At 63.9% G+C, this 27,559-nt stretch overlaps 3 protein-coding genes across 3 annotated transcripts; 1 reads left to right on the top strand and 2 right to left on the bottom strand.

Moving 5' to 3' along the window:
* Positions 1-2: 2 nt before the first annotated feature.
* ABCB8 (ATP binding cassette subfamily B member 8) lies at positions 3-7,019 on the bottom strand. Its single transcript, XM_054389970.1, has 16 exons — positions 6,841-7,019; positions 4,139-4,451; positions 3,634-3,789; positions 3,470-3,564; positions 3,266-3,371; positions 3,021-3,182; positions 2,815-2,900; positions 2,628-2,725; positions 2,347-2,452; positions 2,228-2,261; positions 1,987-2,123; positions 1,771-1,865; positions 1,411-1,544; positions 998-1,145; positions 440-690; positions 3-141 (listed from the first exon to the last, which is right to left on the bottom strand). The coding sequence occupies exons 1-16, from the start codon at positions 7,017-7,019 to the stop codon at positions 61-63; spliced, it is 2,181 nt and encodes a 726-aa protein (XP_054245945.1). The 3' UTR covers positions 3-60.
* Positions 7,020-8,391: 1,372 nt separating this feature from the next.
* On the top strand, positions 8,392-14,413 carry LOC128973687 (autophagy-related protein 9A-like). Its single transcript, XM_054390071.1, has 12 exons — positions 8,392-8,435; positions 8,971-9,132; positions 9,411-9,552; positions 9,924-10,672; positions 11,310-11,463; positions 11,531-11,710; positions 12,227-12,472; positions 12,547-12,752; positions 13,085-13,175; positions 13,541-13,631; positions 13,776-13,912; positions 14,077-14,413. Exons 1-11 carry the CDS (start codon positions 8,407-8,409, stop codon positions 13,892-13,894), a joined length of 2,169 nt encoding a protein of 722 aa, XP_054246046.1. The 5' UTR covers positions 8,392-8,406; the 3' UTR covers positions 13,895-13,912; positions 14,077-14,413.
* Positions 14,414-14,908: 495 nt separating this feature from the next.
* On the bottom strand, positions 14,909-24,371 carry NOS3 (nitric oxide synthase 3). Its single transcript, XM_054390238.1, has 22 exons — positions 24,316-24,371; positions 24,079-24,220; positions 23,864-23,937; positions 23,231-23,405; positions 23,039-23,140; positions 22,603-22,797; positions 22,380-22,453; positions 22,151-22,295; positions 21,860-21,964; positions 21,568-21,635; positions 21,354-21,470; positions 20,798-20,972; positions 20,576-20,705; positions 20,085-20,163; positions 19,354-19,538; positions 18,476-18,645; positions 17,886-18,096; positions 17,141-17,228; positions 16,531-16,652; positions 15,682-15,830; positions 15,117-15,311; positions 14,909-15,031 (listed from the first exon to the last, which is right to left on the bottom strand). The coding sequence occupies exons 1-22, from the start codon at positions 24,369-24,371 to the stop codon at positions 14,909-14,911; spliced, it is 2,880 nt and encodes a 959-aa protein (XP_054246213.1).
* Positions 24,372-27,559: the final 3,188 nt, after the last annotated feature.

Below are 27,559 nucleotides of genomic sequence, written 5' to 3'. Positions count from 1 at the left end.
TTTATTGGGGAGCAGCTGGGGGGCACCCTGGGAGCAAGAGTGTCCCCCCCTCTGCCACACTCAGGACCCGTCCTTGGTCTGGCGCCGGATGAGCTCAGCGTAGAGGCCCCCTCGGCGCAGCAGCTCCTCATGAGTCCCGGCCTGCAGAGAGGTGGCACCATGGGGGTTACAGAGACCCTGTGACCCATGGGTGTGGTGGAGATGGAGACACCATAGGGGTGGTAGTGTCACGGGGATGGTGGAGACAGTGACACCATAGGGATGTGGAGATGGTGGCACCATAGGGGTGATGGAGGTCATCCGTGCGGAAGGCAGAGATGGTGGCACTCATGGGAATGATGGAGACAGTGACACCCACAGGGATGGTGGAAGTGGTGTCACTAATGCAGCTGCCCAAGCCAGCCCCCACCACCCACAACCCCTCCCTGGTGCTGCTCACCTCAACCACCCGTCCCTGTGCCAGCACCACAATGAGGTCGGCGCCGCGGATGGTGCTGAGGCGGTGGGCGATGAGCAGCACGGTGCGGCCTGCAGCAGCGCGGTCCAGGGCCTCCTGCACCACCTGCTCTGACTGGGCATCCAGGGCGCTGGTGGCCTCATCCAGGATCAGCACCGGGGGGTCCTTCAGCAGTGCCCGGGCGATGGCAATGCGCTGCTTCTGCCCTCCTGAGAGTGCCATGCCACGTTCGCCTGCCCAGGACCACCACGAGGTGCTGGTGACACCACAGCTTGGGGACAATCCCTTGTTCTGACACCAGAACCCCCAGGGACACCAGCACCCAGCGGCCTCCATCCCCTGTGTGCCTGGTGCCACCACTGCTCCTCCTGGCACAGCTCTGTGCTGGCGATGACCATCAGGAGGTGTCCCTAAGGGCACTTGGGCCACCCTGGCCAGGCTCTGGTGCTCATCTGTCCATCCCATGGGGCCGTTTTGGTGGTCCCCAGTTGCCTCTCACCCCCACCGTGCCCACACCGTGGCACACAGCCTGGCACCTACCCACCACGGTGTGGTAGCCATCAGGGAAGCTGCGGATGAAGCCGTCGGCGTTGGCAAGCTGGGCGGCAGCATAGACCTCGGCATCGGAGGCTCCCGGCTTACCGAAGCGAATGTTCTCCAGGATGGTTGTGCCGAACAGCACCGGCTCCTGCCACAGCACGCAGGCACTTGGCACTGAGCCCTGGTTGGGTTCCTGCTGCAGTGCCCAGGGCAAGCACCCCATGGCAGCCCCATGGTATTCCCCTACCCCATGGTACCCCCTGCCATATGCCAGCCCCATGGCAACCTCATGGCGTTCCCCTGCCCCATGGCAGCCCCTGCCCTCTGACAGCCCCATGGCAGCCTCATGGTAGTCCCCTGCCCCATGGCACCCCCTGTGCCATGGCATGCCCCTGCCCCACGGCAGCCCCCACCTGGCTGATGAAGCCGATGACATGGCCCCGCAGCCAGGAGGGGTCCAGGGTGGCAATGTCATACCCGTCCAGGGTGATGGTGCCCTGGGTGGGCTCATAGAACCGCTCCAGCAGTGCTGCTACTGTCGACTTCCCTGCCAAGCAGTAACATCAGCACCCCCCCACTGCCCACCCCTGTGATCCCTGGCATTATGGAAAGGTGGGGGCTCAATTCCCAGTTCCTGCTGCCTACTGGGCAGAGGACTGGGGTACAAGAGGTTACATGTAGGGTTTGGTGAGGGTGACACCAGCCCCCTGCCCTTGTGCTGTGGGGAGGCTGGGGGTCTGGAGGGGGGGCCAAGGGGTTCTGGGATGGGGTACCTCCTCCAGAGGGTCCCACAATGGCCACAGTGCGGCAGGGGGGCAGGGTGAGGCTGAAGTCCTGCAGGACAGGGTAGCCAGGACGTGTGGGGTAGCTGTGGAGAGAAGAGTGGGGGGCTGTGAGGAGACGACCAGGGGGGCTGCAGGAGCACGGTGCCAGCTCCCAGCCTGCTGAGTGCCTCGGTGGGGTCTGGGTGGTGGTCCCGGGGATCTCACCTGAAGCAGACACGGTGGAACTGGATGCGGCCAAGCAGGGAGTGGTAGGGGATGGTGCCCCCTCCCTGTAGCCCCACGCTGGGCTCCAGCGCCAGCAGCTCGAAGACACGGGCACCGGCACTCAGACCTCGCACCACCTGTGTGGGGGACGGTGCTGGGAACACCCTCAGACCCCTCCCTGGACCCCCAATCCCTGTCCCACAGCCCCATGGGGTCTGGTGGGGGTCCCCCATCACCTTACCTGGCCCAGCAGGATGGAGATGTTGGCCAAGGACCTGGGTGCACAAGGGGGAGGGCTAAGCTCAGGGCTGTGCCTGGGCAGGCTGCGGCACACTGGGGGATGCCAGGGGCTGCCCTGACCTTTGCACTGTCTGTGAGGCCACCAGGAAGGACATGAGGTCACCTGGAGACAGCTCATCCCCAGCCATCAAGGAGCCACCAACGAAGATGGTGCCCAGGATGATGCCTGCAGGAATGCGGAGGACATGTGACCTGGGTGGGGGTCTTCCCCATGGTACTGCCAAATCCTGCCCCATGGTGGCACCAGGTTCTGCCCCATAGCCCTGACAGATCCCTGCCCCATGGTACCACCAAATCCTACCCCATAGCACTGTCAGATGCTGCCCCAAGGCCCCACTCACCATTGAGTGCCAGGTTGGAGAGCCCCTGGAAAGCAGCAATGCCCAGCCCCAGGCGCTGGCTCAGGCGGCTGGCACTCTCCACCTCGGTGCAGTACAGCCTGTGGGCAGTGACAAGGTAACACCCAGGACCCTTCCCAGCCCCTCTCCTCCTTCCAAACCCCTCCAGACAGTGCCCTTCACTCCTCACCCTGCCTGCTGCTCCTCCATGGCAAAGGCGCGCACTGTTCGGACGTTGCCCAGCACCTCATCAGCCACACCAGTGGCTTTGGCCACCTGCAGGGATGGGCACAGACAGGGGCCACAGGTGAGACACCCCCTGAGCCAGCCCCAGGGGGATCTGGGATCCCCTGTGGGGGTGCCAGGGCTGGGTAAAGGTCAAGGGGGGAATCTTACCTGCTCCTGAGCCTGTCGGGAGAGGCTGCGGAGGGCAGCTCCAATGAGTGCCCCGGTGCCTACCAGTGCAGGCAGTGCCAGGACCAGCAACAGGGTGAGCTTGGGGGAGAGCAGGTAGAGCGAGACAAAGCAGCCAGCTGTCTGTGTGCCACTGCGCAGGCCCTGGGGGCAGCAGGGACCGGTGGGTGGGGGAGTGCCAGAGGGGTACCAGGGGGGTCCCCAGTGCTGCTGGGTGAGGATCTCACCTGGGAGATTGCCAGCTTAAAAGAGGACTTGAACTCCTGGATGTCAGATGTCAGACGGCTCACAAGCTGCCCCGTGCGGTTGGCATCGAAGAACATGATGTCCTGCCTGCCACAGGAGCAGAGCGAGCCAGGGCAGGGATCTAGAGGGGTGTCCCCTGAGCATCTCAGCTGCCCCACACCATGCCAACCCCCTGCAGGTTTTACCGGAGCAGGGACAAGAAGAGCTCCTTGCGCATGCTGCCAGCCACCTGCTCCCCGACGCGTGACAGCAGTGCCAGGTACCCGAAGGTCAGCAGCCCCTAAGCACAGCAAGTCAGACCTGGGGGCAGCCCTGGGAACCCCCAGTCCCCCAGGGCACCAGTACTCACCTGCAGGCAATAGACGGCAAGCAGGCGCAGGGCCGGCCGCTGGACATCCCGCAGGTAGGCACTGACCTGGCCGCGGGCACAGCGGGCAACGACGTTCACCAGCTGGCCCAGCAGCACTGGGATGCGGACGTTGAGCAGGGCAGCCCCCAGCGCCAGCTGCAGGGACAGCAGGAGTCATGCCATGGCATAGCAATGGCACAGGGACAGGAGGTGACACACCACAGCACAGGAACAATGTCCACCATAGCACAGAGATGGCAAGGGTTGTGGCATGAGGATGGCAGGTGTCACTGCTGTGGCATGTGAGCAGGAGGTGTCATGCCATGGTGATGGGGAGTGCCACAGCATGGCATGGGGACAGTGAGCATCATGGCACTGCTCAGTGGTGATGGGTGTCACCACCATGGCACAGGGATGGCAGAGGTCATGCCATGGGGACAGTGTATACCACTCCATGGCACAAGGACAGCAAGGTACCTCCAGCCACCCGCCTGTGCCCGCTCACCATGACGGCAGCCGAGAGTGCCAGCATCTGTGGGCGCAGGAAGGTCCAGAACCTTGGCCAGTCGAAGGTGGGCTCCTGCCGGGGCTGCGCAGGCTCAGGGGGCTCAGAGGGCACAGTAGGGATGGTGGTAGTGTCCTCCTGGCAGCGTGCGGCTGTGCCCAGCAAGCCCAGTGCCACACAGCCCACAGCGGGGCCCACCAGGAGCAGGCAGTGGGGGGCTGGTGGTGGGAGCCTGGGGTGCGGGGGAGGGGCCCTGGCCAGCCACGGATGCCACTCCGTATACCTGAAACTGGGAAGAAGGGGGAACGTGGGGCAGTGAATTGGGGGGCAGCCCCGGGGACATACTGGGGACATGGTCACCCGCCCTGGGCACGGCCAGCCTCCCCGTGCCACCCGGGCTGTCCAAGGGCAGAGGGCACCCTCGCCCCCCAGCTTCAGCACTCCCAGTATCCCCGTTCATGGACTCCCATACCCAAGCTGTGCGCCCAGACCCCTCCGCTCCCCCCCAGCAACTTGAGCTTGGGACCCCCCAGCCCCTCTGCCCTGGGGTGTCCCAAAGCCCCTGCAACCCCCGGCCCCCCGTATCAGTGTTTGGGAACCCGTAGCCCCACTGCTCTGAGACGTCCCCATTCCCCTGCGCCCCTCCGGTTCCCTCAGCCCCCCCGCACCTACCCCCGACCCCCCGGAAACCCCGGGCCCGGGACTCCCTCCGCTGAAGGTCCCCCGAGTTCGGCCCCTACCCCTAGCCCCATCCCGAGACTACCGGTACCTTCTCCCCGGGGCTGTGGGCGGCCGGAGCACGGCAAGGACCGAGCGGAGCCCGCCCCGGGCACCGACCGCCCGCAGTAGAAGCAGCGGTAGCGGCATGGCGGCCCCGGCCCCGGGGACACCGGGCGGGAAGGGGCGGAACCGGGGGAGGTGCCGGGGGAGGTACCGGGGCGGGACAAGGGGAGGCCTTGGAGGCAGTACCGGGGCGGTACCGGGGGAGGCACCGGGGCGGTACCGGGGCGGGCGGAGCCCTAGCACTGCGGCCCGGGCCCTGCGCCGTTCCCGACCCCTAACCGGCCCGGAATCGGTTCCACTCCGGGATCCGCACCCCGACAACCCCCTACCCCCGGTCCCGCATCCCAGACCCTCCCTGGAACCTCCTCTTGGCCCACCAGAGCCCTCACTTCCCCCACGGGACCCAGTCCGGGAGCCCGGGCCCTGCACCGGGGCCCCCCCGGACCCCGCACCTCCGGACTCACAGATCCGCACCGGGACCCCCGCAGAACCCCGCACCTACGGCCCCGCGGACTCGCACCGGGACCCCCCCGGACCCGCACCTCCGACTGGCACCGGGACCCGGGGCCGCGCAGCCGGACCCCGCTCCCCACGGCGGGGACTCCCTCCGCACTCCCCAGTGCCGGTGCGGCCATGGCCGGTGGTGGGACGAGGTCTCGGAGCTGGTGCGGGGGCTGCTGAGAACCCAGTACCGGGGACACCAGCCCCGGGGAGACCGAGCCGCGCCGAGCCCCCAGGTGAGCAGGTACAGGTGGGCTAGGGGGAACCGGGGAGGGGACCCTGGGTGCCGGGGACAGGAGTTACCGGGAGACGCGGATGCCCCGGAACTCCTGATTCGTTCTTTCCCGGGATTCCGCTGCGGGGATGCTGCACCGGGGACGCCCAAGTGTCCTCGGTGGGGGCAGGGGGACAGGGCAGACGTGTGCCCGCGTGGTCATGGGGGTGTCCTTGACCCCTGGAGTGGGCCCGGTGGGTCCCGTTGACTCTGTGGGGTTGGTGTTTCTCCGTGTGCGGTGTCCCTCTGTGTCCCCATGGAATGTTCCCAGGGAGTGTGTGTCACTGTGAGGCTGTCAGGCTCCCCGTGTCCCCACCGAGTGTCCCTGCGGGGTCACAGGGGTGCTGGTGTGCCACCGCAGGGTCACCGGGGCACACGTGTCCTCCCCAGGGTCACCGGGGCCGTCACCAGTGCTGCATGCCCGTGTGGCTGTTCTGTCCCCAGGAGTCCCGGTGGGTGCCGTGCCGTGGGATCTCTGTGCCGAGGCTGCCCGTGCCCATTGCGGGGGTCCCCTGTCCCCCGCGGCTGTTTACGGGGCTATTTTGGGGCCTCGTGAGTATTTTTGGCCACCTAGTGCGGGGCACGTGGGGCAGGGCCGTGCCGGTGTCACCCGCCGGGACACTCGATCCCGGGGGACGTGGTGGCTCTATCCCCAACGGGATGTTGCACAAGGCTGGGGGGTCAGGGCGGTGACGGGGTGCCCGGTGGTGCCAGGGCTGCCGTGGCTGGGTCAGCAGCTGTCTCGTGCCCGCGGCTCCACCGCGGCGGCTCCGGTGCCGTTGAGTCACAGCTCGGCTGTGGGGTGGGGCTGGGCAGTGTCACCTGCGGCCACTGGCCTGGCCGGGCACTGCAACTGACACTGGGTGACGTGCGGGACAGCGGCGGTAAGGGGAGGGCAAAGGGGCTGGACTCGGGGGGTCCCATCCTGCCCCAGGCAAGGGGGATTCTGCTCTGCTCTGAGAGTTCAGGAGTCCCATCCTGCCCCGAGGGTCCTGGGGTCCCCTCTTTCCCAAGGGGCTGAGGATGTTGCTCTTTTCCAGGAGGGGTGGGGGGGTCCCATACTGCCCCAAGGGGTTGGGAGGTCCCAAACTACTCCAAGGGAACTGGGGTCCCATCCTACCTTGAGGGTCCTGGAGTTTGGTCCTGCCCCAGGCTGGGAATCCCCAGGGCATTGGGAGACTGCTTGTTGCCCCATGGCTCTGCGGGGTGGGGGTCTGTGTGGGTGCGAATCCATGGGGCAGGGTCTGTGGGAATGAGGTCCATGGGGTGGGGTCTGTGGGGACTAGGGTTCTCGGCTTTGGGGTCTATGGGCTCAGTGTCCATAGGGTGGTGGTCTGTGGGGTAGGGGTGTTTGGATTGGGAGTCCATGAGGAAGGGGTCCTCTGCCTTCAGACTGGGGGGTGTCCATTGCAGCCTGGCCTGAAGGTTGGCCTTGGGGTGACGTGGGGAGTCTCTGCCAGGCCAGGTGAGAGCCCAGCCCCACAAGTGTCAGGGGGTCACAGGCAGGTGCTGGTGGTGGCCCAGCTAATGGGACAGAATGGGACAGGGCAGGATAGGTCACGTGGCCATGCTCAGGGCCATGCCCATAGGGGTGGCCCTGGCCACAGTGGCGGTGGCAGTGCCTGTGGCAGCGGCAGTGGCAGCGGCCAGCTCAGGTCACCTCAATTCATGGCACGCAGGTGGCTCTGCGTGGTCTTGGTGGCATTTCCGGTGGTGGGGCGATGGCTCACTCCAGATCACTGCGGTTCATCTAGCACGTCCCAGCTTGCCCCAACCTGCCCCATATCCCACAGCTGGGCTTTGGCTGCCCCATAGCTCATGGGGCTGGGTGGGGGCTCTGGGCAGCCTGGGTGGGGGTCCTGGGTGGTGGTGGAGGTGGCAGTGCCAAGGTGTGTTCCTGGCAGGTGGCACAGTGGGCATGGCAATGGCAGCCCAGGGCGAGTATCAGCGACTGGATGACGTGGAGCAGGATTTGCCCCCTGGCGAGGAGGAGGAGGAGGAGCTGCTGCATGTCACTGAGGGGCTGCAAGGTGGGGGGTCCTGCCGGGGAAGGGGGCCAGCAGATCATGCTGGTGGAGTCCAGACACTGCTTGGGGGGGTTCAAACCCTGCCATAGTGGGTCCAGATTCTGCCAGGGGGGTCCAGGTCCTACCAGGGATGTTCAGACCGCTTGGAGGGGTCTGGACCCTGCTGTGGGCAGGTCTAAATGCTGCCGAGGGGGAATCAGACCCTGCCAGGGGAGTTCAAACCCTTCTGGGAAGGGTTCTAGACCCTGCTGGCAGCACGGCCCAGGCTACTGGTGGGGCAAATGCTGCCCTGGGTCACAGTGGGTGGTCTGGTCTGGCAGTCATGGGCCCCCATATTGGACACTCCAGCTGGCCCCTGGTGGTGGTTAGTGGGTGCCAGGCTGAAGTGCCCCACAGATGCTGGGCACAGGGGAATCTGCATGGCCCTGCTCTGCAGCCCCGCCCCCCCCCCCCCCCCCCCCCCTGTTTTTTTCTCCTCTCCAGACTCTTGGCACCACATCAAGAACCTGGATCATTTCTTCACCAAGATATCCTTGGCATCTGCCCAGTCTTGCCTGTGGCAGGGGGGCACAGGGGCACACTGGGGTGGGGGACCAGGGACACGGCAGGGGTCCAGTAGGGCTACCACTGCTCCTTAACCCCCTCACATCTACCAGTTCCACCAACGCAACGGCTTCGCCTGCATGATGCTGGCTGACCTCTTTGAGCTGGGGTGAGGGCCCTGTGGTGCCACATGGTGCCAGCGTGGTGTGCCGCCATGTGGTGGTGTGCCATGCAATGCTGTGCCATATGGTGTTGTATGGTGCCATGCAGTGTTGTGCCATGTGGAGCTGTGCCATGTGGTGTCATGTGGTCCTACACTGCATGGTGCTGTGTGGTGCCATGTGGTGCTGTGCCATATGGTGCTGTGCCACTTGTCTTTCCCCAGGAGGGATGGGGGTCCCATCCTGTCTCAAGGGGTAGGGGTCCTGTGCTTTCCCAAAGGGCTGAGGGTGCCATCCTTCCCTGTGGGGCTGAGAGGCCTCATCCTCCCCCAAGGGGCCCTGTCCTCCCGCAAGGGGCCCTGTCCTGCCCCAGGGTCTGGGGGTGCTGCCCTTCCCCAGGTGGGGTGGGGGCCTCATGCTGCTCCAGAGGATCTGGGGTCCTGTGTCACCTGAGGGTCCTGTCATGAGGGTTTGAGGTCCCATCCTGCCTGCAAGGCCCTGACTGCAGTGTGAGGTTGGATGCTGAGCCCCCTGTCCCCTCAGGCAGTTTCTCTTTGTGGTCACCTTCACCACCTTCCTGCTCTGCTGTGTGGACTACGATGTCCTCTTCGCCAACCGTCCGCTCAACCACAGCCAGGCGGGCACCGACCGTGCCAAGGTGACACTACCCGACGCTGTCCTGCCTGCCCCACAGTGTGCCCAGAGGTGAGCAGAGGGCTCAGGGGCAAAGCTGTGGTGGGGTGTCACCAGCATGGCCATGACGGGGGTCCCAGAGGAGCAGGGCTGAGGGGCCACTGGCCTGGCCACAAAGTGGGTCTGGAGGCCACTGGCATGGCCACAAAAGGATCCTAGAAGTGTGGGGCTGGGGGCCACCAGCACAGCCATGATGAGGAGCCCAGAGCCACTAGAACAGCCATGATGGGGACCCAGAGGAGTGGGGCTGGGTGCCACTGGCACAGTGCCAGCTGTCTGTGCCCTGTCAGGATCCGTGCCAGCGGCTGGATCATCTTCCTGCTGGTGATGGCAGCAGTCTTCTGGCTGTACCGGCTGGTGAAGGTCCTCTGCAGTGTGCTGGGCTACTGGGAGATCCGCAGCTTCTACATCAAGGCCCTCAACATCCCCTCGGTCAGTGGCCACATGAGGAGGGGGCTGTGCTGATGGGCACATGGTTGACACAGGATGTCCTCTGTAATCACAGCTGATAGGGCTAGTGGTGCCATGCCAGAGCTGATGGTGCATGGTTGGCACAGGATACGCTGTGCAACCAGAGCTGGTGGGGCTGGTGGTGCCATGCGTACCATGCCTGTGCTGATGGGCACCTGGTTGGCACAGGATGCACTGTGTAACCAGAGCTGGTGGGGCTGGTGGTGCCATGCGTACCATGCCTGTGCTGATGGGCACCTGGTTGGCACAGGATGCGCTGTGTAACCAGAGCTGGTGGGGCTGGTGGTGCCATGCGTACCATGCCTGTGCTGATGGGCACCTGGTTGGCACAGGATGCGCTGTGTAACCAGAGCTGGCAGGAGGTGCAGGCACGGCTGATGGCCCTGCAGCGCCGGCAGCAGCTGTGCGTGCACAAGAAGGAGTTGACGGAGCTGGACATCCACCACCGCATCCTGCGCTTCCAGAACTACACCGTGGCCATGGTCAACAAGTCCCTGCTGCCCATCCGCTTCCACCTGCCGCTGCTGGGCACCGTGGTCTTCCTCACACAGGGCCTGCAGTACAACCTGGAGCTGCTGTTGTTCCGTGGCCCCGGTGCCCTCTTCCAGAACGCCTGGAGCCTGCGCCCTCAGTGCAAGCGGGCGGGTGCCCGGCGGGAGCTGGCACAGCGCTTGGCACGGGACATGGTGCTGCTGGGGGTGGCCAACCTGCTTCTGTGCCCCTGCGTGCTGCTCTGGCAGCTGCTCTACGCCTTCTTCAGCTACGCCGAGGGCATCAAGCGGGAGCCGGGCAGCCTGGGGGCTCGCCGCTGGTCGCTCTACGGCCGCCACTACCTGCGGCACTTCAACGAACTCAGCCACGAGCTGCGGGCGCGGCTGAGCCGCGGCTATAAACCGGCCACCAACTACATGAACTCCTTCAGCAGCCCTCTGCTGGCCGTGCTGGCCAAGAACGTCGGCTTCTTCGCCGGCTCCATCCTGGCCGTCCTCATTGCCCTCACCGTCTATGATGAGGATGTGCTGACGGTGCAGCACATCCTGACTGCCCTCACCCTGCTGGGGCTGGTGGTCACCGTGGCCAGGTGGGTCTGCAAAGGTGGGGCAGGTGTGGTTGTGGTGGGTGGTGGGCCAGATGTGGCTGTGCCGGGGTCACAGAAGTCACAGAATCGTATCTTTGGTGGGAAGAGACCTTCAAGATTGTCCAGTCCGATCTTTGACCCAGCACTGCCAGGATGGGCCAGTTGTGACTGTAGTGGGTGATGGGAGGTCCAGATCCCTGCTTCAGAAGGATCAACTTTTTGACACTGAGGATGCTAAGACCCTGGCCCAGGTTGCCCAGAGAGGTGGGAGGTCCCCTATTCCGGGGCACAAGGTCAAATTGGATGAGGTTTTGAGGTGGAGGTCAGTCTCTTCTCACATGGAACAAGTGACTGGACAAGAAGAAGCAGCCTCAGGTTGCCCCAGGGGAGGTTTAGGTTGGACATGCCAAAGACATTGGACACATCAAGATTGGATATTATCAAGGCCTGGCCCAGGCTGCCCAGGGCAGTGGTAGAGTCCCCATCTCTGGAGAAGTTTCAAAGCCATGAAGATGCAGTGACCTGGCAGTGCTGGGTTCATGGTTGGACTCTGATCCATGCTGTGCCATGCTGTCAGTGGCCATGGCGGGTGGCAGGGTGGCTAAGCAGAGGTAGGACACCTGTCCTTCATCTCCTGCAGGTCCTTCATCCCTGACGAGCACACGGTATGGTGCCCAGAGCAGCTCCTGCAGCGGGTCCTGGCCCATGTCCACTACATGCCTGACCACTGGCAGGGCAATGCCAGCCGGGCAGAGACGCGCAGTGAGATGGCTCAGCTCTTCCAGTACAAGGCGGTGAGCACTGGGTGATGGGACCTCCCCACACACACCAGACACCCCCTGACCCACTCATCATCCACAGGTCTTCATCCTGGAGGAGCTGCTGAGCCCCATCATCACCCCCCTCATCCTCATCTTCGCGCTGCCCCCCCGCGCCCTCGACATCATCGACTTCTTCCGCAACTTCACGGTGGAGGTGGTGGGGGTGGGGGACATCTGCTCCTTTGCCCAGCTTGATGTCCGCAGCCACGGCAACCCCCAGGTTGGGGGGGTGCCAGGGGTTGGGGGGGACCCTAGTCCTGCTCCCCTCTCTGCTGTGGGGTGTCGTGGTGGGGAGGGGTTTTCAGGGCACAAAGTGGGTGGTGTGCTGGGGGGGTGTGATGGTGCAGAGAGGGGGAGTTGTGGCAGGGCGGGGATGTGGTGGCACAAAATGTGTGTCATGGTGAGCAGGGGGTGTCATGGCATAGAGGGCATGTCATGGGGGCAGGGGATATTGTGTAGGTGGTGTCATGGCAGGGCTTGGGGGAGGGTGTTCAGTCATGGGGTGGAACAAAAGGGATGTCATGGTGGGCTGGGAGTGTCGTGACACGGAGGAGGTACCAGGGTGGGATTGGGATGTCATGGCACAAAGGGAGAGTTATGGCAGGATTGGGGTGTCATGGCACAGAGCAGGTGTTGTGGCACAGAGCAGGTGTTGTGGCAGGATTGGGGTGATGTGGCAAGAAGTGGGTGCCACGGTGTGCCCACCCTGCAGCGGGTGCTGACACTGTGCCCGCAGTGGCTGTCGGCAGGGCACACAGAGGCCTCAGCATACCGGCAGGCAGAGGATGGCAAGACAGAGCTGTCACTGATGCGCTTCGCCATCACCCACCCGCGCTGGCAGCCACCACGGCCCAGTGAGCTCTTCCTGAGCCACCTCAAGGAGCAGGTCCAGCGGGACGCTGGCACCGTGCCGCCAGCCCGCCACCTCCTGTCTGAGGGGCCTCTAGCCACCTCGCTGCTCTCCGACGACTCGACTGTCACAGTAAGTGTGGCACATGGTGGGACAGGGGGTGCCAAGGGGGTGTCTTTGCCCATCCTGACCTCCTGTCCCTGCAGCCGGATGGGCTGGTGGCCAGCGTCTTGTCACGGCCCATCCTCTCTGCCAGCGGACTGGTGACACGGGAGCGACGCTTGTCCCTGCCCTGCAGCACTGCCAGTGCCGCTGCCAGTGTCCTGCTGTCCCTGGCATCCCCCCTGCCCGGCTGGGTGAGGGGCAATGCTGGTGACAGCCCCACCGGCCACCCGCTGCATCCTGAGGAGAGGTCCTGGAGATGGTGTGGTGATGGAGGGGTGTGGGGAGTGGGGTGGCATGACACAAAGAGGGTGTCCTGGCAGGAGAGGTGGTGTGGTGGCAGGGTGGGGGTGGCATGGCGGCATGAGATGTTGTGGCACGGGATGTTGTGGCACAAAGGGGATGTCATGAAGGGAAAGGGGTTGATGTGTTGGGGAGGGGGCGTCATGGCAGGATGGGGGTGTCGTTGGTAGGATGGGGATGTTGTGGTGGTCTGGGGGTGCCATGGTGGGCAGGAGATGTTGTGGGTACGGGGTATTATGGTGGGCACAGGATGTTGTGGTGCCTGCTGGGTGCTGACAGCTGTGCCCACAGCCTGCTCCTGAGCCGCTCAGCACTGCTCTCCGAGGTGGCCTCGGCGGAGATGAGCCTCCACGCCATCTACCTGCACGAGGTGTGTGCCCTCAGCCACATGTCCCCCAGTGTCCCCATGCTCCCTGATGTCCTCCCCACCCCCACCCCTGCTTTTACCTGGGGACCCCATGGCTGCTACAGCCCCAGCTGTGGGGGTGTCACAGCCATATCCCCATTTTGGCCACTCCCTCGAGGGAAAGGTTTGGTGGGGGGGGTCCTGCACTAGGAGGTCCCCATCCCAGTGCCCCTTGTGGGGGCAGCTCACCATGGTGGGGGCTCCTGCTGGAGTGGAGGGGCCAGGTCACCATAATGGGAGGGCTGTGCTGGGAGGGGGGGGCTCTGATCACCCTGATGGGGCTCTAACCCCCACGGTGGGGGATCTCTGCCCCCCTCCTGCCCCTCCAGCTCCACCAGCAGCAGCAGCAGGGCCCTGGCCCCCAGGCCGTTGGGGTCTGGATGTCCTCGGGAGCACCCAAACCCCCCTCCATGACAGCAGGTGGGCAGCGCACCGGGGTCCTAGGGACACATCTGGTCCCAGAGATACCCCAGAAATGGGGTAGCTGGGGGGATCCTGAGTGCTGGGACCCCCTGGCAGGGGCTGTGAGTCAGGAGCAGCTCTGATCTACCCCATTTTCCCCAGGCTCAGCTGCCCGGGCATCACAGGCTCAGCTCCGAGAGATGCCCCTGGGCGGCTGGGCAGAGGAGGAGGAAGAAGAGGAGGAGGAGGAAGAAGAGAAGGAAGAACAAAGGACAGGCTAGCAGCTGCAGCTGCCATGGGTGAGGGTATGGCATGGCCATGTACCCACTGCCTGGGAGGTTTGATGACCACCAGTGCTGGGGTATGGCAATGTCTGTCTGGCACATGTGCCAGGGTGCCTGCTGCTAGTGGCCCCACTGCTGCTGGCACTGCTACTCCACTGACAGACCCCTTTCCCCTGTAGGGCCCTGGATGTGCCAAGAGCTCCTGGTCACAGTTCCGGGAGAGCTGCTGGGAGGTGCTGGCCGGCACTAGGCACTGCCAGGGGGACTCGCCAGTGCCCGGGGGTCATGATGTGGGGCTGTCCCGCTGGCCGTGCCTTCCTGGGCACCCCACTTGGCATGAGGCCTTGCTGGTGGCCCCATCTTGGTGAGGGGCTGGGGGTGCTTCTGGGGGCAGCCACCCCCCACAAGGTGCTGTACTTATGGGGGACATGGGACTGCTGCTCTCCCTGTGCCCACCACAGTGCCTGACACTGGGCATTGGCCACATCGAGCTACAGCAGTGTGGAATAAAGGTTTACAGAGGGGCTGTGCCAGTGGTGACTGTGTGCCAGAGCTGGCAAGGGGTGAAAGGCTGTGCTGTGGCAGGCTGCTGGGGTGTGCCATGGGACTTTGGGGGGATGCCATGGCACTGTACCAAGGGATGCTCTGGACATTTGGGGGGGTGATGCCTTGGGACTGTGCCAGGCAATGCTGTGGAGGTTTGAGGGTGACACTGGTACACTGCAGTGGTGGTGCCAACTTGGTGCCACTCTCAGTTTGGAGCTGTGGGGACCATGCCCCTGTGTCCTCCCATCCCATCCACCCACCCTTTCCCATCCCTGGCCAGGTAACCCACTCCCATGCCTACCAGTGCATACCCCACTGTTCCTGGCAGTGCATCCCTGGAGAAGCACCAGGCCAGGGTTATCAAAACTAAAGCTTTACAGCAGTGGTGCCGGCAGTGGGGCAGGGGGCAAGGCCACGGGGACCCCTCTGTCCATGGGCACCCCTCCAGCCCTGGCAGTGCCAAGCTCAGGGCATGGGCTCTGGCTGCGGGCGCTGCTGGGTGGAGAAGGATTGGCTGCGGATGCGGAAAGCAACCTCCTGCGTGCGGAAGGTGAGGCCAAAGATGTCCTCGTGGTAGTGGTTCTTGTCCTGCGCAGAGAGAGCGCCTGGGTGTCAGGATGCGGTGCCAGGCACAGTGCCAGTGTCACCGCCCGGCCCCGCCCCTGTCCCTCACCCGCAGCTCGCTGATGAAGTCGCCAGCCTGGCCCAGCGTCATGCCAGCCTCTTGTGCCAGGATGTGCTGCACAGTCTGCAGCACTTCAGTGGCCATGGTGACATCCCCGCAGACGTACATGTGCCCCCTGCTCTGGCACAGCACCCGGTGCACCTCTGCTGCCAGCTGCGTCCGCAGGACATCCTGCACGTATGTCTGGGGACACCGCAGTGGCCACGGGCTTGGCACCTGCCATGTGGCACCATGGCCCTGTGGCCCCAGCCCTGCACTGCCCCTTCCAACCCTGTCCCCAGCCCACCCTTGCCACTGTTCCTGTCTCTGTGTCCCCATCCCTGTCCCTGTCAGGTCCTTGTCCCTATCCCTGTCCCCATCCCCATTCCTGTCCCCAGCCCTATCTGGTCCCTGCCCCATAGCCATCTCTGTCTTTGTCCCCATCCCCATCTGGTCCCCATCCTCATCTCTGCCCCCATCTCATCCTGGCCTTCACCTCCATCTCTGTTCCCATCCCCACCGTCCTGTTCCTATCCCTATACTTGTCCCCATCCCCATCCTGGTCCCATCCCACCTTGGGTGTCCCAGGTTGGCGTGAGAAGGCAGTGAAGACCTGGCTGAGGGCCCCTTGCTCCTGGGCCTCCTCCATCTCCTCACGGTAGATGTGGTCCAGTGTGGCTGCGCGGCACCCGAACACCAGCACCATGCTGCCCAGCGGGCCACCTGCAGTCACAGCCACCACACCTGGCACCATGTCCCCCTGGGACCATGTCCCCAGGCCCTGTCTCCCCACTCTTCCACATCCTGCAGGCACCCATGGCCCCAAGGCTCCCCAGTGCCACCTCCCCACACCCCCATGCCACGTATCCCCATGTCCCTCCATCCCCATGCCGCCCTATCCCTGTGTCCACATGTCCCCAGCTCCACCCCCTCCTATGTCTCCATCCCCATGCCCCACATCCCCATGGTTCCATGCTCTGTGTCCCCATGTCTCTGTGCCCCCCAACCCCAACTTCCTGTCCCCAGGTTGCCATATCCCTCTGTCCCTCTGCCCCATGTCCCTTGTTGCACATCCCAGTGCCACTGGGATGCTGTTCCCAACCCCATACCTCTCTGTCTCACATGCTCCTTTCCTCCTGTCTTCCCTCCCTGTCTGCTGCCCCATATCCCTCTGTGTGTCCATGTCCCATTCTGTCGCTCTCTCACCCTGTATCACCCTGTCCCCTCATATCCCGATGTCTCTGTCCCCTTCTGTCCCTAGGCCCATGTGCCCCCCCTCAGCCCCTGTCCCGTGTCCTCTACCTCTTTTCCCTGCTCCGTATCCCCCCATCCCTGTCCTTGTCTCCTCCTGTCCCTCCATCTGCCCCAAGCCCAGTGTCCCCCCCATGTCCTCCTGGTGTCCCCCAGTGTCCCCTGTGCCCACTTCCGTCCCGCAGCTGGTGCAGCCGGTGCTGCCAGAAGCTCCGGAATGGGGCGACACCGGTGCCAGGTCCCACCAGGATGCAGGGGGCTTCGGGCGCGGCTGGCAGCCGGAAAGACGGAGCCCTACAGGCACCGACACCGGGTCATCAGCACCGGCGGGGACCCGCGACCGTCAGGGCACAGGGATGGGAAGGGACACGAGCATCGGGACACCAGGATGGGCAGGGACACGGGCACCAGGACACCGGAACGGGCAGGGACACGGGACCAAGAAGGCACCAGGTGCCGGGTCACCGGGACCGGCGAGGCACCGGACACCAGGTCACCAGGATCAGCGATGAACCGGGCACTAGGACAGGGGGACACACGGGATCAGCAGCGCACCAGGGCTGGCGGAGGGGGTGCCCTGGGACAGGGGTGGACACCGGAATTATCAGGACAGTGGGACAGGTGGGGACCCATGAGAGGTGGGTGCACGGAACAGGATGGGATGAACCCCGGCGTGGGCAGGGTGCTGGGCACCGAGACTAGGGGCGGTGGGAATCAGGGACTGGGGAGGCACAGTCGAGGGGGTTCAGGCAGGTGCTGGGGAAGGTCTGGGTGTCTCTTACCCTCGGATGAAGGCGGGCACGGTGTCCCCGGGCTGTAGCCGTGCCAGCCAGGTAGAACAGACGCCGAAATGCAGAGGCCCCTGCCCGTCTGCAGGGAGGGGGGCGGGGGGGCACTGCGGCAGGAGACTCCCCCAGCAGTACCCCCCCATTCTACAGGCAGTTCCCCCCAGGGGTTGGGGATCGTAATCCCTAGGAACGGCTGAGGACAGGGGCCCTGGGAAGATATGTGGGGGACCTGGGCGAGGGATGACTGGTGCCAAGGAGGGGGCCCACGTCCCTGAGGAGCTTTACATGTGCAGTGGCATTGGCTGGGCATGGCATGATGGGGCTGGAGAGGGACACTGGAGGGGCCCTGGGGTCCTTAGAGATGGCCCTGGGGACCTAGAGACACCCTGGGGGACACTGGAGACATTGTGAAGACCCTAGAGATACTATGGGGACAGCCTGGAGATGCCCTGGGGGACCCCAGAGATGGCCCTGAGGGAGTTGGAGATCCTCTGGGGACACCTTGGAGACGCGCTGGGGACATGGAGATGATTCTGGGGAACCCTGGAGATGTTCCAGGGAACTCTGGAGATAACCCTGGGGAATCCAGGAGATGCACTAAAGATGCACTGGGGACCTGGAGATGGCCTTGGGGACCCTGGAGACGCTCTAGGGAACCTGGAGATTCCCTGGGAACCCTGGGATGCTCTGGAGACACCCTGCCCATGACCCTGGTGGCCCTGTTCCTGTCCCCACTCACTCTCGCTGCGGTAGGTGACTACGGCCACAGTAAGATGGATCTGGCCAGGGCTGGGGCCCGGCGCGGAGCTGATGGAGTAGTACCGGGGCTGGAGCAGCGGTAGCTGGGTGAGAAGCAGCACTGGGGGCAGCTGCACTGATGGGAACTCCTCCAGCACCTCCAGCAGCGTGGGGCAGCGGAACCACTTCCACTCCTCATACAACCGCGCATCCTACGAGAGACCTGCTGGGCAGGGCCACCAAGGGGCACAGCACCCCGGTGTCCCAGTGCCCCAGTGTCCCAGGGCCCCAATGTCCCAGTGTCCCAGCACCCCAGTATCCCAGTATCTCTTCCAGGAAGGGGGCCAACATCCCAGTGTCCCAGGAACCCAGTATCCATGGCAGGGAGGAGACCAGTATTCCAGCACCCCAGCATCCCTGTATCCTGGCCAGGGAGGATACCAGCATCTCAGTATCTGTGCCAGGGAGGAGTTCAGCAGCCCAGTATCCCAGCATCCCAGTATCCCAGTATCCCAGTATCCCAACCAGCAGGCACACAGCATTCCAGTGCCACAACCCCCCCAGCCCCTCTCCCGTTCTATGTCCTTGTACCTGTCCCAGTCTCTCCAGTTGCTGCCGCTGCTGAGGCTCAGCTGCCAGTGTGGCCAAGAGCTGCAGGAACTGGGGGCTCGGGGGTGCTGCCACGTCCAGGAAGAAGGTGAGGGCCTGGGCCAAGCTGCAGGGGGGCAGGCGGCTCTGTGGCTGCCCAGGGGAGTCTGCGTCTGTGGGGAGGGGGCAGAGGCTCAGGCCCTTGCTTTTCCCCTTCCTCTTTCCCCTTCCCCAGGCCGTTCCCTAAATCCAGCGCCTTCCCCTTTCCCTTCCCCTTTTCCCTCTTCCCCTTGGCCCCTTCCCTTTTTCCCTTCTCCATTCTCTTCCCCCGTCTTTCCCCTTTCCTGGTCCCTTCCCCAACTCCAGCCTTTTCCTTTTCCTTTTCCTTTTCCTTTTCCTTTTCCTTTTCCTTTTCCTTTTCCTTTTCCTTTTCCTTTTCCTTTTCCTTTTCCTTTTCCTTTTCCTTTTCCTTTTCCCCATTCCCCTTTTCTGATTCTCTTTTTTCCCTTTCCCCAGCCCCTTCCCCCTGCTCCAGCCCCAGTCCCTGCCCCTTCTCCCTGTCCCCTTCTCCCTGTCCCCTTCTCCCTGTCCCCTTCTCCCTGTCCCCTTCCCTTCCCTTCCCTTCCCTTCCCTTCCCTTCCCTTCCCTTCCTTCCCTTCCCTTCCCTTCCCTTCCCTTCCCTCCCTTCCCTTCCCTTCCCTTCCCTTCCCTTCCCTTCCTTCCCTTCCCTTCCCTTCCCTTCCCTTCCCTTCCCTTCCCTTCCCTTCCCTTCCTTCCCTTCCCTTCCTTTCTTCCCTTCCCCTTGGCCCCTTCCCCTTGGCCCCTTCCCCTTGGCCCCTGTCTCCTCCCGGTGCCCCTCTTCCTCCCCCCACCGCCGGTACCGGAGTCCCGTTGGGCGCTGAGGGCCAACACGGGCTGCTCGGGGCCGGGAGGTCCCTGCACCCTCCGCAGCAGTTCCCCCACTAGCTCGGGGTTGTTCGCCGGGAACACCCCGAGGTGGTCCCCGGGCTGGTACCGCAACTCCGGCCGCCCCTGCGTGTCCAGCCGCACCAGCAATGTCGAGCGGCTGGGGAGGGGCACGACGAGGCGGAGTCAGCGGCGGGGTACCGGCGGTGAGGACGGGGGCTCAGGGGTGAGGCGGGTCTCGGGAGTGCGCAGGATGGGGGTGCCCCACGAATGGAGGGAGTCTCGGGGGTCTGGGTATTGTCCCGCGGCTGGGGAGTGTCTCGGGGTTCCCAGGAACATGGAGGTCCGGGGATGGGGGAGAAAGTTCAGGGGTGGGGGGTCCCGGAGGTGCTCAGGGGTATCGGAGCTGGGAAGCCCCAGGAATGGGGAAATGTCTCGGAGGTCTAGGGGGGCTCTCTGAGCTAGGAGGGGTCCCCTTAGTGCTGGGAGCTTGGAGGGTCCAAGGGGTGGCTAGTCCCGAGGCGAGGGAGCTCCTGAGATGAGGGAAAGTGGGGGTCCCGGGGATTCCCAGAGGTATGGAGGGGTCCCAGGAGTGGATGGTCACAGGTGCGGGGGAGTCTTGAGGATATGGGGTGCCAGGGGCGGTGGCGTCCCAGGATTGGGCGGTCTCTGGTGTGGGGAGGTCCCGGGACAGTGGAGGTCTCACCTGGACTCGGGGCTCTGCAGATTCTCCACGGAAAGCAGTGTGCAGGGGAACACACGGCGCTTGTGCAGCTGGGACAGGCCTGGGGAGGGATGGGGGAGGCCATGGGGGGGCTGAGGGAGTCATGGGGGGGTCATAGAGGGGATGGGGGTGGGGAATGTAGGAGCTGGAAAGAGATGGAGATGTGACAGTGGGTCCTGAGGATATCACAGAGGGGTCTTGGGGTGATCCTGGGGGGACTGCAAGGGATGTAGTGGGGCAGGGCAGGGATGAGAGAGTGACACGGTATTTGGGGGGCGTGCCAAGAGGGGATCATGGAGGGAGTGGAAGGGTCATTGGGGGTTGTGGGGATGTGAGGGGTGGGTGTCCCTCGCGGGGGGGACATGGTGTGGGTGTGTGTGTCCCAGGGAGGCATGGGGCAATACAGAGGGGTGGGGATCTCCCCGGGTTGAGGGTCTCTGGGGAAGTTGCCAGTGGTGGGGATTAGTCCTTACCGGATAGGGTGTCAGTGGCCTGGGGCTGTGGCACCAGCTGATGCTTCTGGTGCTTCCAGTCTTGGGGTGGGGCAAAGAGCTCCTCGGCTCCCCCTGCAGCATCCCCCACGCAGAAGGTCTCGCAGGCAGCCTGGGGATACAGCGGGAGGGAGGGAAGGGGAGGGTGCTGGGCTTCAGAGGGGTGCCAGGGGGTGTCGGGCATGCCCGTGATCCCCCCCATACCTGGAAGACGTGGCGTGCCCAGGTGCGGAAGGTCTCCTCCTGGGCACAGAGCTCATCACCCTCCCCCATGGGCAGCAGCCGCTCCCCACCCAGCTCCTCCAGCCGAGTGTCCACGGCCCGGGCGAAGGCACAGAAGTGGGGGTATGCCCGCGACCCCAGCCCGAACACTGCGAACCTGTGGGAGGGAGGCTGTCAAGGACCCCTCCCGGCACCCGCTGACCCGACCCGAAAGCAGGACCACCCCCCCAGCACCCCGTGACCCGAGCTGAGAGCAGGACCCCCTCCCAACACCCCCTGACCCGGGCTGAGGGCAAGGACCCCCCCACCACAGCACTGCTTAACCCAGGGAGGGCACCCAGGGGGTGTGGATCAGGGTGGGGGCTGTGACTTGAAGCTTTCAGAGTCCTTACAAGGGGAGTCAGGGCTGCTTTCCCCCCCACCCCCACCCCCAGGGCAGCTCTTGCCAGCTCCCCATGGCCCTGGGACAGAGTGAGGGAGACCATGGGAGTGGCTGTGGCCACAGGGGTGGCCATAGTGTTGGTGGCTCTGGTGGTACCGCAGCGCTCCCAGGGCTCCAGCACTGTCAGTGTTGCTCAGCTGCCGCCGCTTCTTCTTCCAAGAAGCCACGAGCTGGTCAGACTGGGAGACGCTGTTGAACCTTAGCTTATAGCTCCTGGGAGGGGCAAGACATGGGGTGAAGGCATGGTGAGGGCAGGCTTGGAACTCCCCCTGCCCAGATGGGCACCCCTGGACCCGCCCGCGCTGCTCACAAAGGTGGCTCAGCCTGGGACGTGCTGGTGTAGGGAGAGGTCATCTCCATCAGTGCCTTGGAGAAACTCTGTGGGGGACAGCATGGCACATCTCCATCCCATCCTCATCTCCATCCCCATCTGCATTCCCATCCCCATCTCCATATCTCCATCTCCATCTCCATCCTCATCATTTTCATTTCATCTCCATCCCCGTCCTCAGTCCCATCTTCATCTCCATCCTCACTACCCTCATTCCATCATCTTTATCCCACCTCCATCCCATCTCCATCATCTTTCCCCCTCCTCTCACCTCCGCACACTCAGGGGGATCCCCATTGCCAAAAGTGCTGGTCACCACCAGCACCAAGGTCTCATGCTCCAGGGATACCACGTCGTACTCATCCATGCAGAGCACCTACAAGGGGTTGAGATATGGGGAGGAGGCTTTAACTGGCACTTCTGCCCCCCAGCAGGGCCTTTTGGCCAACCCAACACCAACTCAACACCAGTCCAACACCTACAGAAGGTTGGGACATAAGGAGGGGGCTGCAATCAGTGTCTCCCACCAACACAACCCCCCCATCCATTTTCTCCTGTCCACCTTGGGGTCAAAGGCACGTTGGAAGAGCTGACAAAGGTTCCAGGCATAGCTCTGGGATTTGCCGGTCTCAGTGGCATAGAGGATAGTGGCCTTGACCCGCCGGGCCATCATGTGTCCCATCAGCTTGGCTGAGATCTTCACTGCACTGGAGGAGATGGAGAGAACATAATGTGGGGTCTCCATGGTCCCCACCATGGTATGAGAGCTTCACCCAAGGGTGGGCACCTACTTGGCCACTTCCTTGAAGGTCTTTCGCCTGGTGATGGTGGTGCCCTTGGAGACATAGACCTTCCAGGCATCAGGCTATGGTGATGGCAGGGAGTCAGTTGTGGGGTGGTGGACCAAAGTCCACACCAATCTAACACCAACCCAACATCAACCCCACACCAACCCAATATCAACCCAACACCAATCCAACATCGGCCTAACACCAACCCAAGGACCAAACCCACCTGGTAGCGGAAGGTGGGGTAGAGCTGGTAGTTGACCATCTCCTGGTGGAAGACAGGGGTGAGGCTGCCCGAGAGGGGGGGCACGATCCAGACCCAGTCAGCTGGGCACCCTCCCCGTGTCCGCAGCTCATTCTCCATGTGCTTTATGAAGGACTCGGTGGCTGCATGGTGATCCACAATTGTCACTTTGGCCAGCTGTGGGGACAATAGGCTTGAGAGGTAGACTTGGTGGGTCCCATGATAGCGTTGGGGTCTCATGATAGTGTTGGGGTCCCCATAGTGGTGTTGGGGTCACTATGGTGGTGTCAAGGTGCCCATGGTAGTGTTCCCATGGCAGTGTTGGGGTCTCCATGGAGGTATCATGGTCACTGTGGTGGTGTTGAGGTTCCCCTGGCAGTGTTGAGGTGCCCATGTCATGAAGGTATTGGGGTCCCACCTGGAAGCTGTGGAGCACAGCCACGTTCACCTCCACGGCTGCCTTGTCCTTCCAGAGTGATGAGCTCGTTCCTGTGTCCAGCCCCATGTGCTCAGCCACCTCCTGCAGGCAGTTGATGGGGTCTCAGGCAGGTCCCAGGGTACAAGGAGGTGCCCAGGGAGGGAGAGTCAGGACCCCCCACTTGGTGCTGACCGGCAGCAGGTTGTAGCGGTGACGGTCGCAGAGGTTCCTGGTGCCAATCTCAGTGCCCATGTACCAGCCATTGAAGGGGGCGGCTGGGAACTGCAGCCCCCCAATCTCCAGCAGCATGTTGGACACAGCGGGCAGCGCGTACCAGCGGAGCCCCAGCTCCTCAAACCATGGCAGGCTGTGGGGCAGGAACCCACAGGGACTCACACTGCCTCACAGTAATCCACAGCAACCCAAGAGCAACCCAACACTAACCCAACCCTAACTCAGCATCAGCCCAACCTAAAACAAACCCCACACCAACCCAAATCAACCCAACATCACCAACCCAACATCAACCCAACACTAACCTAAACCTAACCTAGTATCAACCCAACCTAAAACAAACCCCACACCAACCCAAACCAACCCAACATCACCAACCCAGCATCAACCCAACACCAACCCAAAACAAACCCCACACCAACCCAGCATGACCCAACACCAATCCAGCATCAGCTCAACATCAACTCAACATCAACCCAAAATCTACACGGGGTTCGGACATGAGGAGGGGGCTGCAACTGGTTCCTCCCCTCACTCATCTTGGGTGAGGAGAGGCACTCATGTGTCCCCCCCATTTTTTTCCCCACTCACGTTGGGTGCTGGAGGGGCACCTCGAGGACTAGTTCAGGGGGCAGTGGGAAGAGCTCGGGAGGTTCATCAGGACCCTGCAGCAGCAGTGGGAGGACATCAAAGCGACCCCCACCTGGGGTCCAACCATGCTGGATGCAGAGCTATAGGGTAGGTGGAATAACGTCAGGATGGTGAGGGTCTGGGGGTGCAGGCGTAGGGTTTGGGGGTGTCCCCACCTCAGTGATGTCCACATTGGCTGGGTCCCCTTGTATGGAGCCATCAGGTTGCCGGTACCCAGCATAACGGATTAGCTGCGAGTTCCAGATGCGGAAATCACCCCGACCCGGTGCCCGTGGTGGGAAGATGGTGATGGCAGACCTGGGGTGGGCATTAAGGGGGTGTCACCTGCCCCTCCCCCACCACCCATGGGGTTAAAAGGAAGTGTGGGAGTCCTGCCCTCAGTGGGATCTCACCGAATGTTGCCGCGGTTGGTGGCGTATTGGATGTGGGAGCACAAGAAGCTGAACATCTGCGCTGCGTTGGCACAGTCCCGGGCATCGAACACCTGAGGGGTATGTGGGGGATGGGCAAGGGTGTCTGTGTGTGGGACAGGGAGGTGGCTGTGGGGCAGAGATGGGGCTGGGGGTGTATGTGTGGAGCAGGAATGGGGCTGAGAGTCAGGAACAGGTCTGTGAGGTGTCTGTGTGGGGCAGGCATGGGGCTACGGGGCAGGCATGGGGCTGCGGGGTGTCCATGTAGGGCAGGAACAAGGCTGAGGGGTGTCTGTGGGGCTGCCACTGCCATCCCTCTCCTCCATGGAATATGTGCCTCAGGGCAACTTGCTGGCCGTGGAGCAACCATGGGGCAGAGCTGTTGGCTTGTGAGGGCTGTGGGTCAGTGTGGGGCAGCTGTGAGGCAGAGCCATTGGCTCAGGGGTTGTGGGTGAGCTGAGGGGCAGTGTGGGTCACCATGGGGCAGCCATGGGGAAGGTCGCCCCTCACCTGCAGCTTGTTCCACTGGATGCGTCCCACGCAGCGGGCAGCATTGCGCCAGGCCTGCTTGGCACCAAACACCAGCTCAGGCTCCAGCAGCTGGTACGTGCCGGTGGCAGCAATCGAGGCTTCAACCTCCCGCAGCCTCTGGACGTGTGCTGGGGAGTTCTCCCTGTGGGACCCCAGACTCAGAGACCCCCAGAGAGAGCACCCCAAGAGCTCCTGGCTGTGGGGTGCCCTGAGCAGGGCTAGGGGCAGTGGGTGTGCTGGGGTAGAGCCATGAGGGGCACAGCTGAGGCTGGAAGGTTGTTGTGGGTCAGAGCTGGGGATGTGTGGTGCCATGGGGCATGGCTGGGATGCTGCAGGGCAGGGCTGTGGATGTGGAGCAGGGTTGGGGATGTGGGGTGCCCCATGGCAGGTCCAGGCTCTGGGATGCCCCAAAATGGGTTTGGGATGCTGCCTGGGGGTACAGCTGGGGCCGTGGGTGCTGTGCGGCAGTCGGGGTGCCGTGGAGCATGGCTGGGAGCCGTGGGGCAGGGTTAGGGTGCAGTAGAGTGCCATGGGGTGCAGTGGAGCAGGGCTGGGAGCCGTGGGGCAGGGTTAGGGTGCAGTAGAGTGCCATGGGGTGCAGTGGAGCAGGGCTGGGAGCCGTGGGGCAGGGTTAGGGTGCAGTAGAGTGCCATGGGGTGCAGTGGAGCAGGGCTGGGAGCCGTGGGGCAGGGTTAGGGTGCAGTGGGGCAGCCCCCCAGCGCTCACCGCCGCAGGGACCCGTAGTACTGGGTGACGAAGTTCCGAGCCAGCGCCAGGAGCTCGGCGGCGTCCCGTTCGCCCTCCGGGACCGGCGCCGGCAGTGCCCGCGGCAGCACTAAGGAGCCCAGGCAGCGGCGGCCAGAGCACGGCACTTCCTGGGGGGCACCGGGGATCACCGGGGAGCTGCCACCCCGCCTTGGCCCCACAGCCTCCCCAGAACTGTGTGCCCCCAGCTCTGTGGCCTCTGGCTAGTGGCCCCCCAGTCCAGTGTCTCCCAATCCAGTGCCTCCCAGTCCCGTGCCCCCCAGTCCTATACCCGCCATCTCTGCACCCCAAACTTCATGCCCTCCAACCTTGTGTCCCCCCGGTTACACTCCCCCTCCCCATACCCCTGCCTCCGAATCCCTCAGCCCCAGGTACCCCTCAGTCCTACACCCCCACCAATTCCAGTGCCCCCCCAACCCGCTGTGCCCACCTGCAGCCCCTGGGCACACAGGGTGTCGTAGCCGATGCTCCCAGTCTCCCAGTTCTTCAGCCGAGCGAAGCGGGGGGGCTCCGCAGGGTGACAGGGCACCGAGCTGGGGGGAAGGTGCACGGCACTGAGCCCCACCCTGGCACCGCGGTTTGGAGGGGTGGGTCCCCAGCCTGTCATACGCCTGGAATCCCCCCATCGCACCCTGACACCGGGACCCTGCAGCACCCCACGGGGGCTGGGATCTGACGGGGAGGGCACAGGGGGCACTGGGGCGATGGGATCAGTGCGGGAGGGGGGGGGGGGGGACACAGGAATGGGCGGGGACATCCCTGAAACCAAGCTCTCGGCTCGGCTCGATGGGGCTGGGGTGGGGGTGGCAGAGGATGGGGGTGCTGGGCTGGGGGGGGGTGGGGGGCTGCGCTGGGGGGGCATGGGGCGTTGCTGGCTGTCGAACAATGGCCATGAGTCACAGCGGGCTCCGGGCCACCGGGTGGGGGGGACCGACCTCAGGTCCGATCCTGGTCCCTGCGCTGCCCCCCCCCCCCACGCCCTGCACGACCCTAGCCACCCACAGATCCCATGCCCCCTCCCCACATAGCCGGGCACACCCTAGTATGGCCCAGAACACCTCACTATGGCCCAACATGTCCCGTGGCTGTTGGGTGGATAGGGACACTGCTGTGGCAACGCCTGGGATATGCTGCAGGGCAGGGGACACCAGTGTGATGCCAGGGGGCACTATGGGCATGGAGCTCCACTGCCAAAGGGTGCCCACGGCCGCACCATGTCCTGTCCCAGTGGGACACATCTCTGATGGAGACATGTCTCCAGAGGCTCTGGCCATGCCAGGATATTCCTCAAATCCCAGTGGTGCCAGGCAGGAGGTGCCAAGCAGAAGGTCCCCAATGGGGCACAGAGTCTGGCAGCCCTGGTGTGCCATGGCACAATGGGTGCAGATGCCACATCCATCCCACCCCATTGTCCCCACAGACCCACCTGCGGTGCTCAGTGGCACTGGGGGTGGTGGTGATGGTGGCCTCATCGGTGGCAGTGCCAAGATGGCGGGAGCAGAGGCCCAGACCGCAGGAACGGGCAGTGCCCGGCAGCACGGCCGGCAGGTTGCCCATCGCGTCGACACTGAGCTGCTGGTTCCGGGAGAGGCTGTTTCCTCCAGCCACGGCAGGGAAGTGGTGACCTCGGCCACCGCCTCCACCCGACGGGGACAATGGCAGCTTCTGCGGCACAGCCACACCAGGCACAACGATGGGCCCTGTGGCACTGCTGCCATGCCGTGATGCCAACCATACTGGGCCACTGAAGATGTCAGGAGGTTGCCAAGGGGCTTTGGCATCATGAGGCTCACCCTGTGCCTGGCACATGTCTGCAAGGAGAATGGACTCTTGATGGTTCTGCGGGGTGCTACAGGCAGGACCTGACATGGTCATGGGACCCTCGAGGGGGCACGGGGCCTGGCACAGCCATAGGGCACTGGCATGACCA

This window comes from Indicator indicator, chromosome 20 (assembly GCF_027791375.1).
Source record: "Indicator indicator isolate 239-I01 chromosome 20, UM_Iind_1.1, whole genome shotgun sequence".
Taxonomy (NCBI): Eukaryota; Metazoa; Chordata; class Aves; order Piciformes; family Indicatoridae; genus Indicator; species Indicator indicator.
This window is presented reverse-complemented; position numbering and strand designations above follow the sequence as displayed.

Coding starts and splice junctions, on each gene's coding strand:
- LOC128973687 (XM_054390071.1), top strand. CDS start 8,407: ATGATGCTGGCTGACCTCTTTGAGCTGGG. Junction 9,553..9,923: donor AGGCCCTCAACATCCCCTCG/GTCAGTGGCCAC, acceptor TGGTTGGCACAG/GATGCGCTGTGTAACCAGAG. Junction 12,473..12,546: donor CCGACGACTCGACTGTCACA/GTAAGTGTGGCA, acceptor CTGTCCCTGCAG/CCGGATGGGCTGGTGGCCAG.
- NOS3 (XM_054390238.1), bottom strand. CDS start 24,371: ATGTTCAGCTTCTTGTGCTCCCACATCCAATACGCCACCAACCGCGGC. Junction 23,938..24,078: donor CCAATGTGGACATCACTGAG/GTGGGGACACCC, acceptor CTGCTGCTGCAG/GGTCCTGATGAACCTCCCGA. Junction 15,831..16,530: donor GCACCAGCTGCGGGACGGAA/GTGGGCACAGGG, acceptor CTGTGACTGCAG/GTGGCCCGCTGGGCAGCATG.
- ABCB8 (XM_054389970.1), bottom strand. CDS start 7,019: ATGGACACTGAGCCCATAGACCCCAAAGCCGAGAACCCTAGTCCCCAC. Junction 3,372..3,469: donor CTCTTCTTGTCCCTGCTCCG/GTAAAACCTGCA, acceptor CTCCTGTGGCAG/GCAGGACATCATGTTCTTCG. Junction 142..439: donor CACAGGGACGGGTGGTTGAG/GTGAGCAGCACC, acceptor ACCTCTCTGCAG/GCCGGGACTCATGAGGAGCT.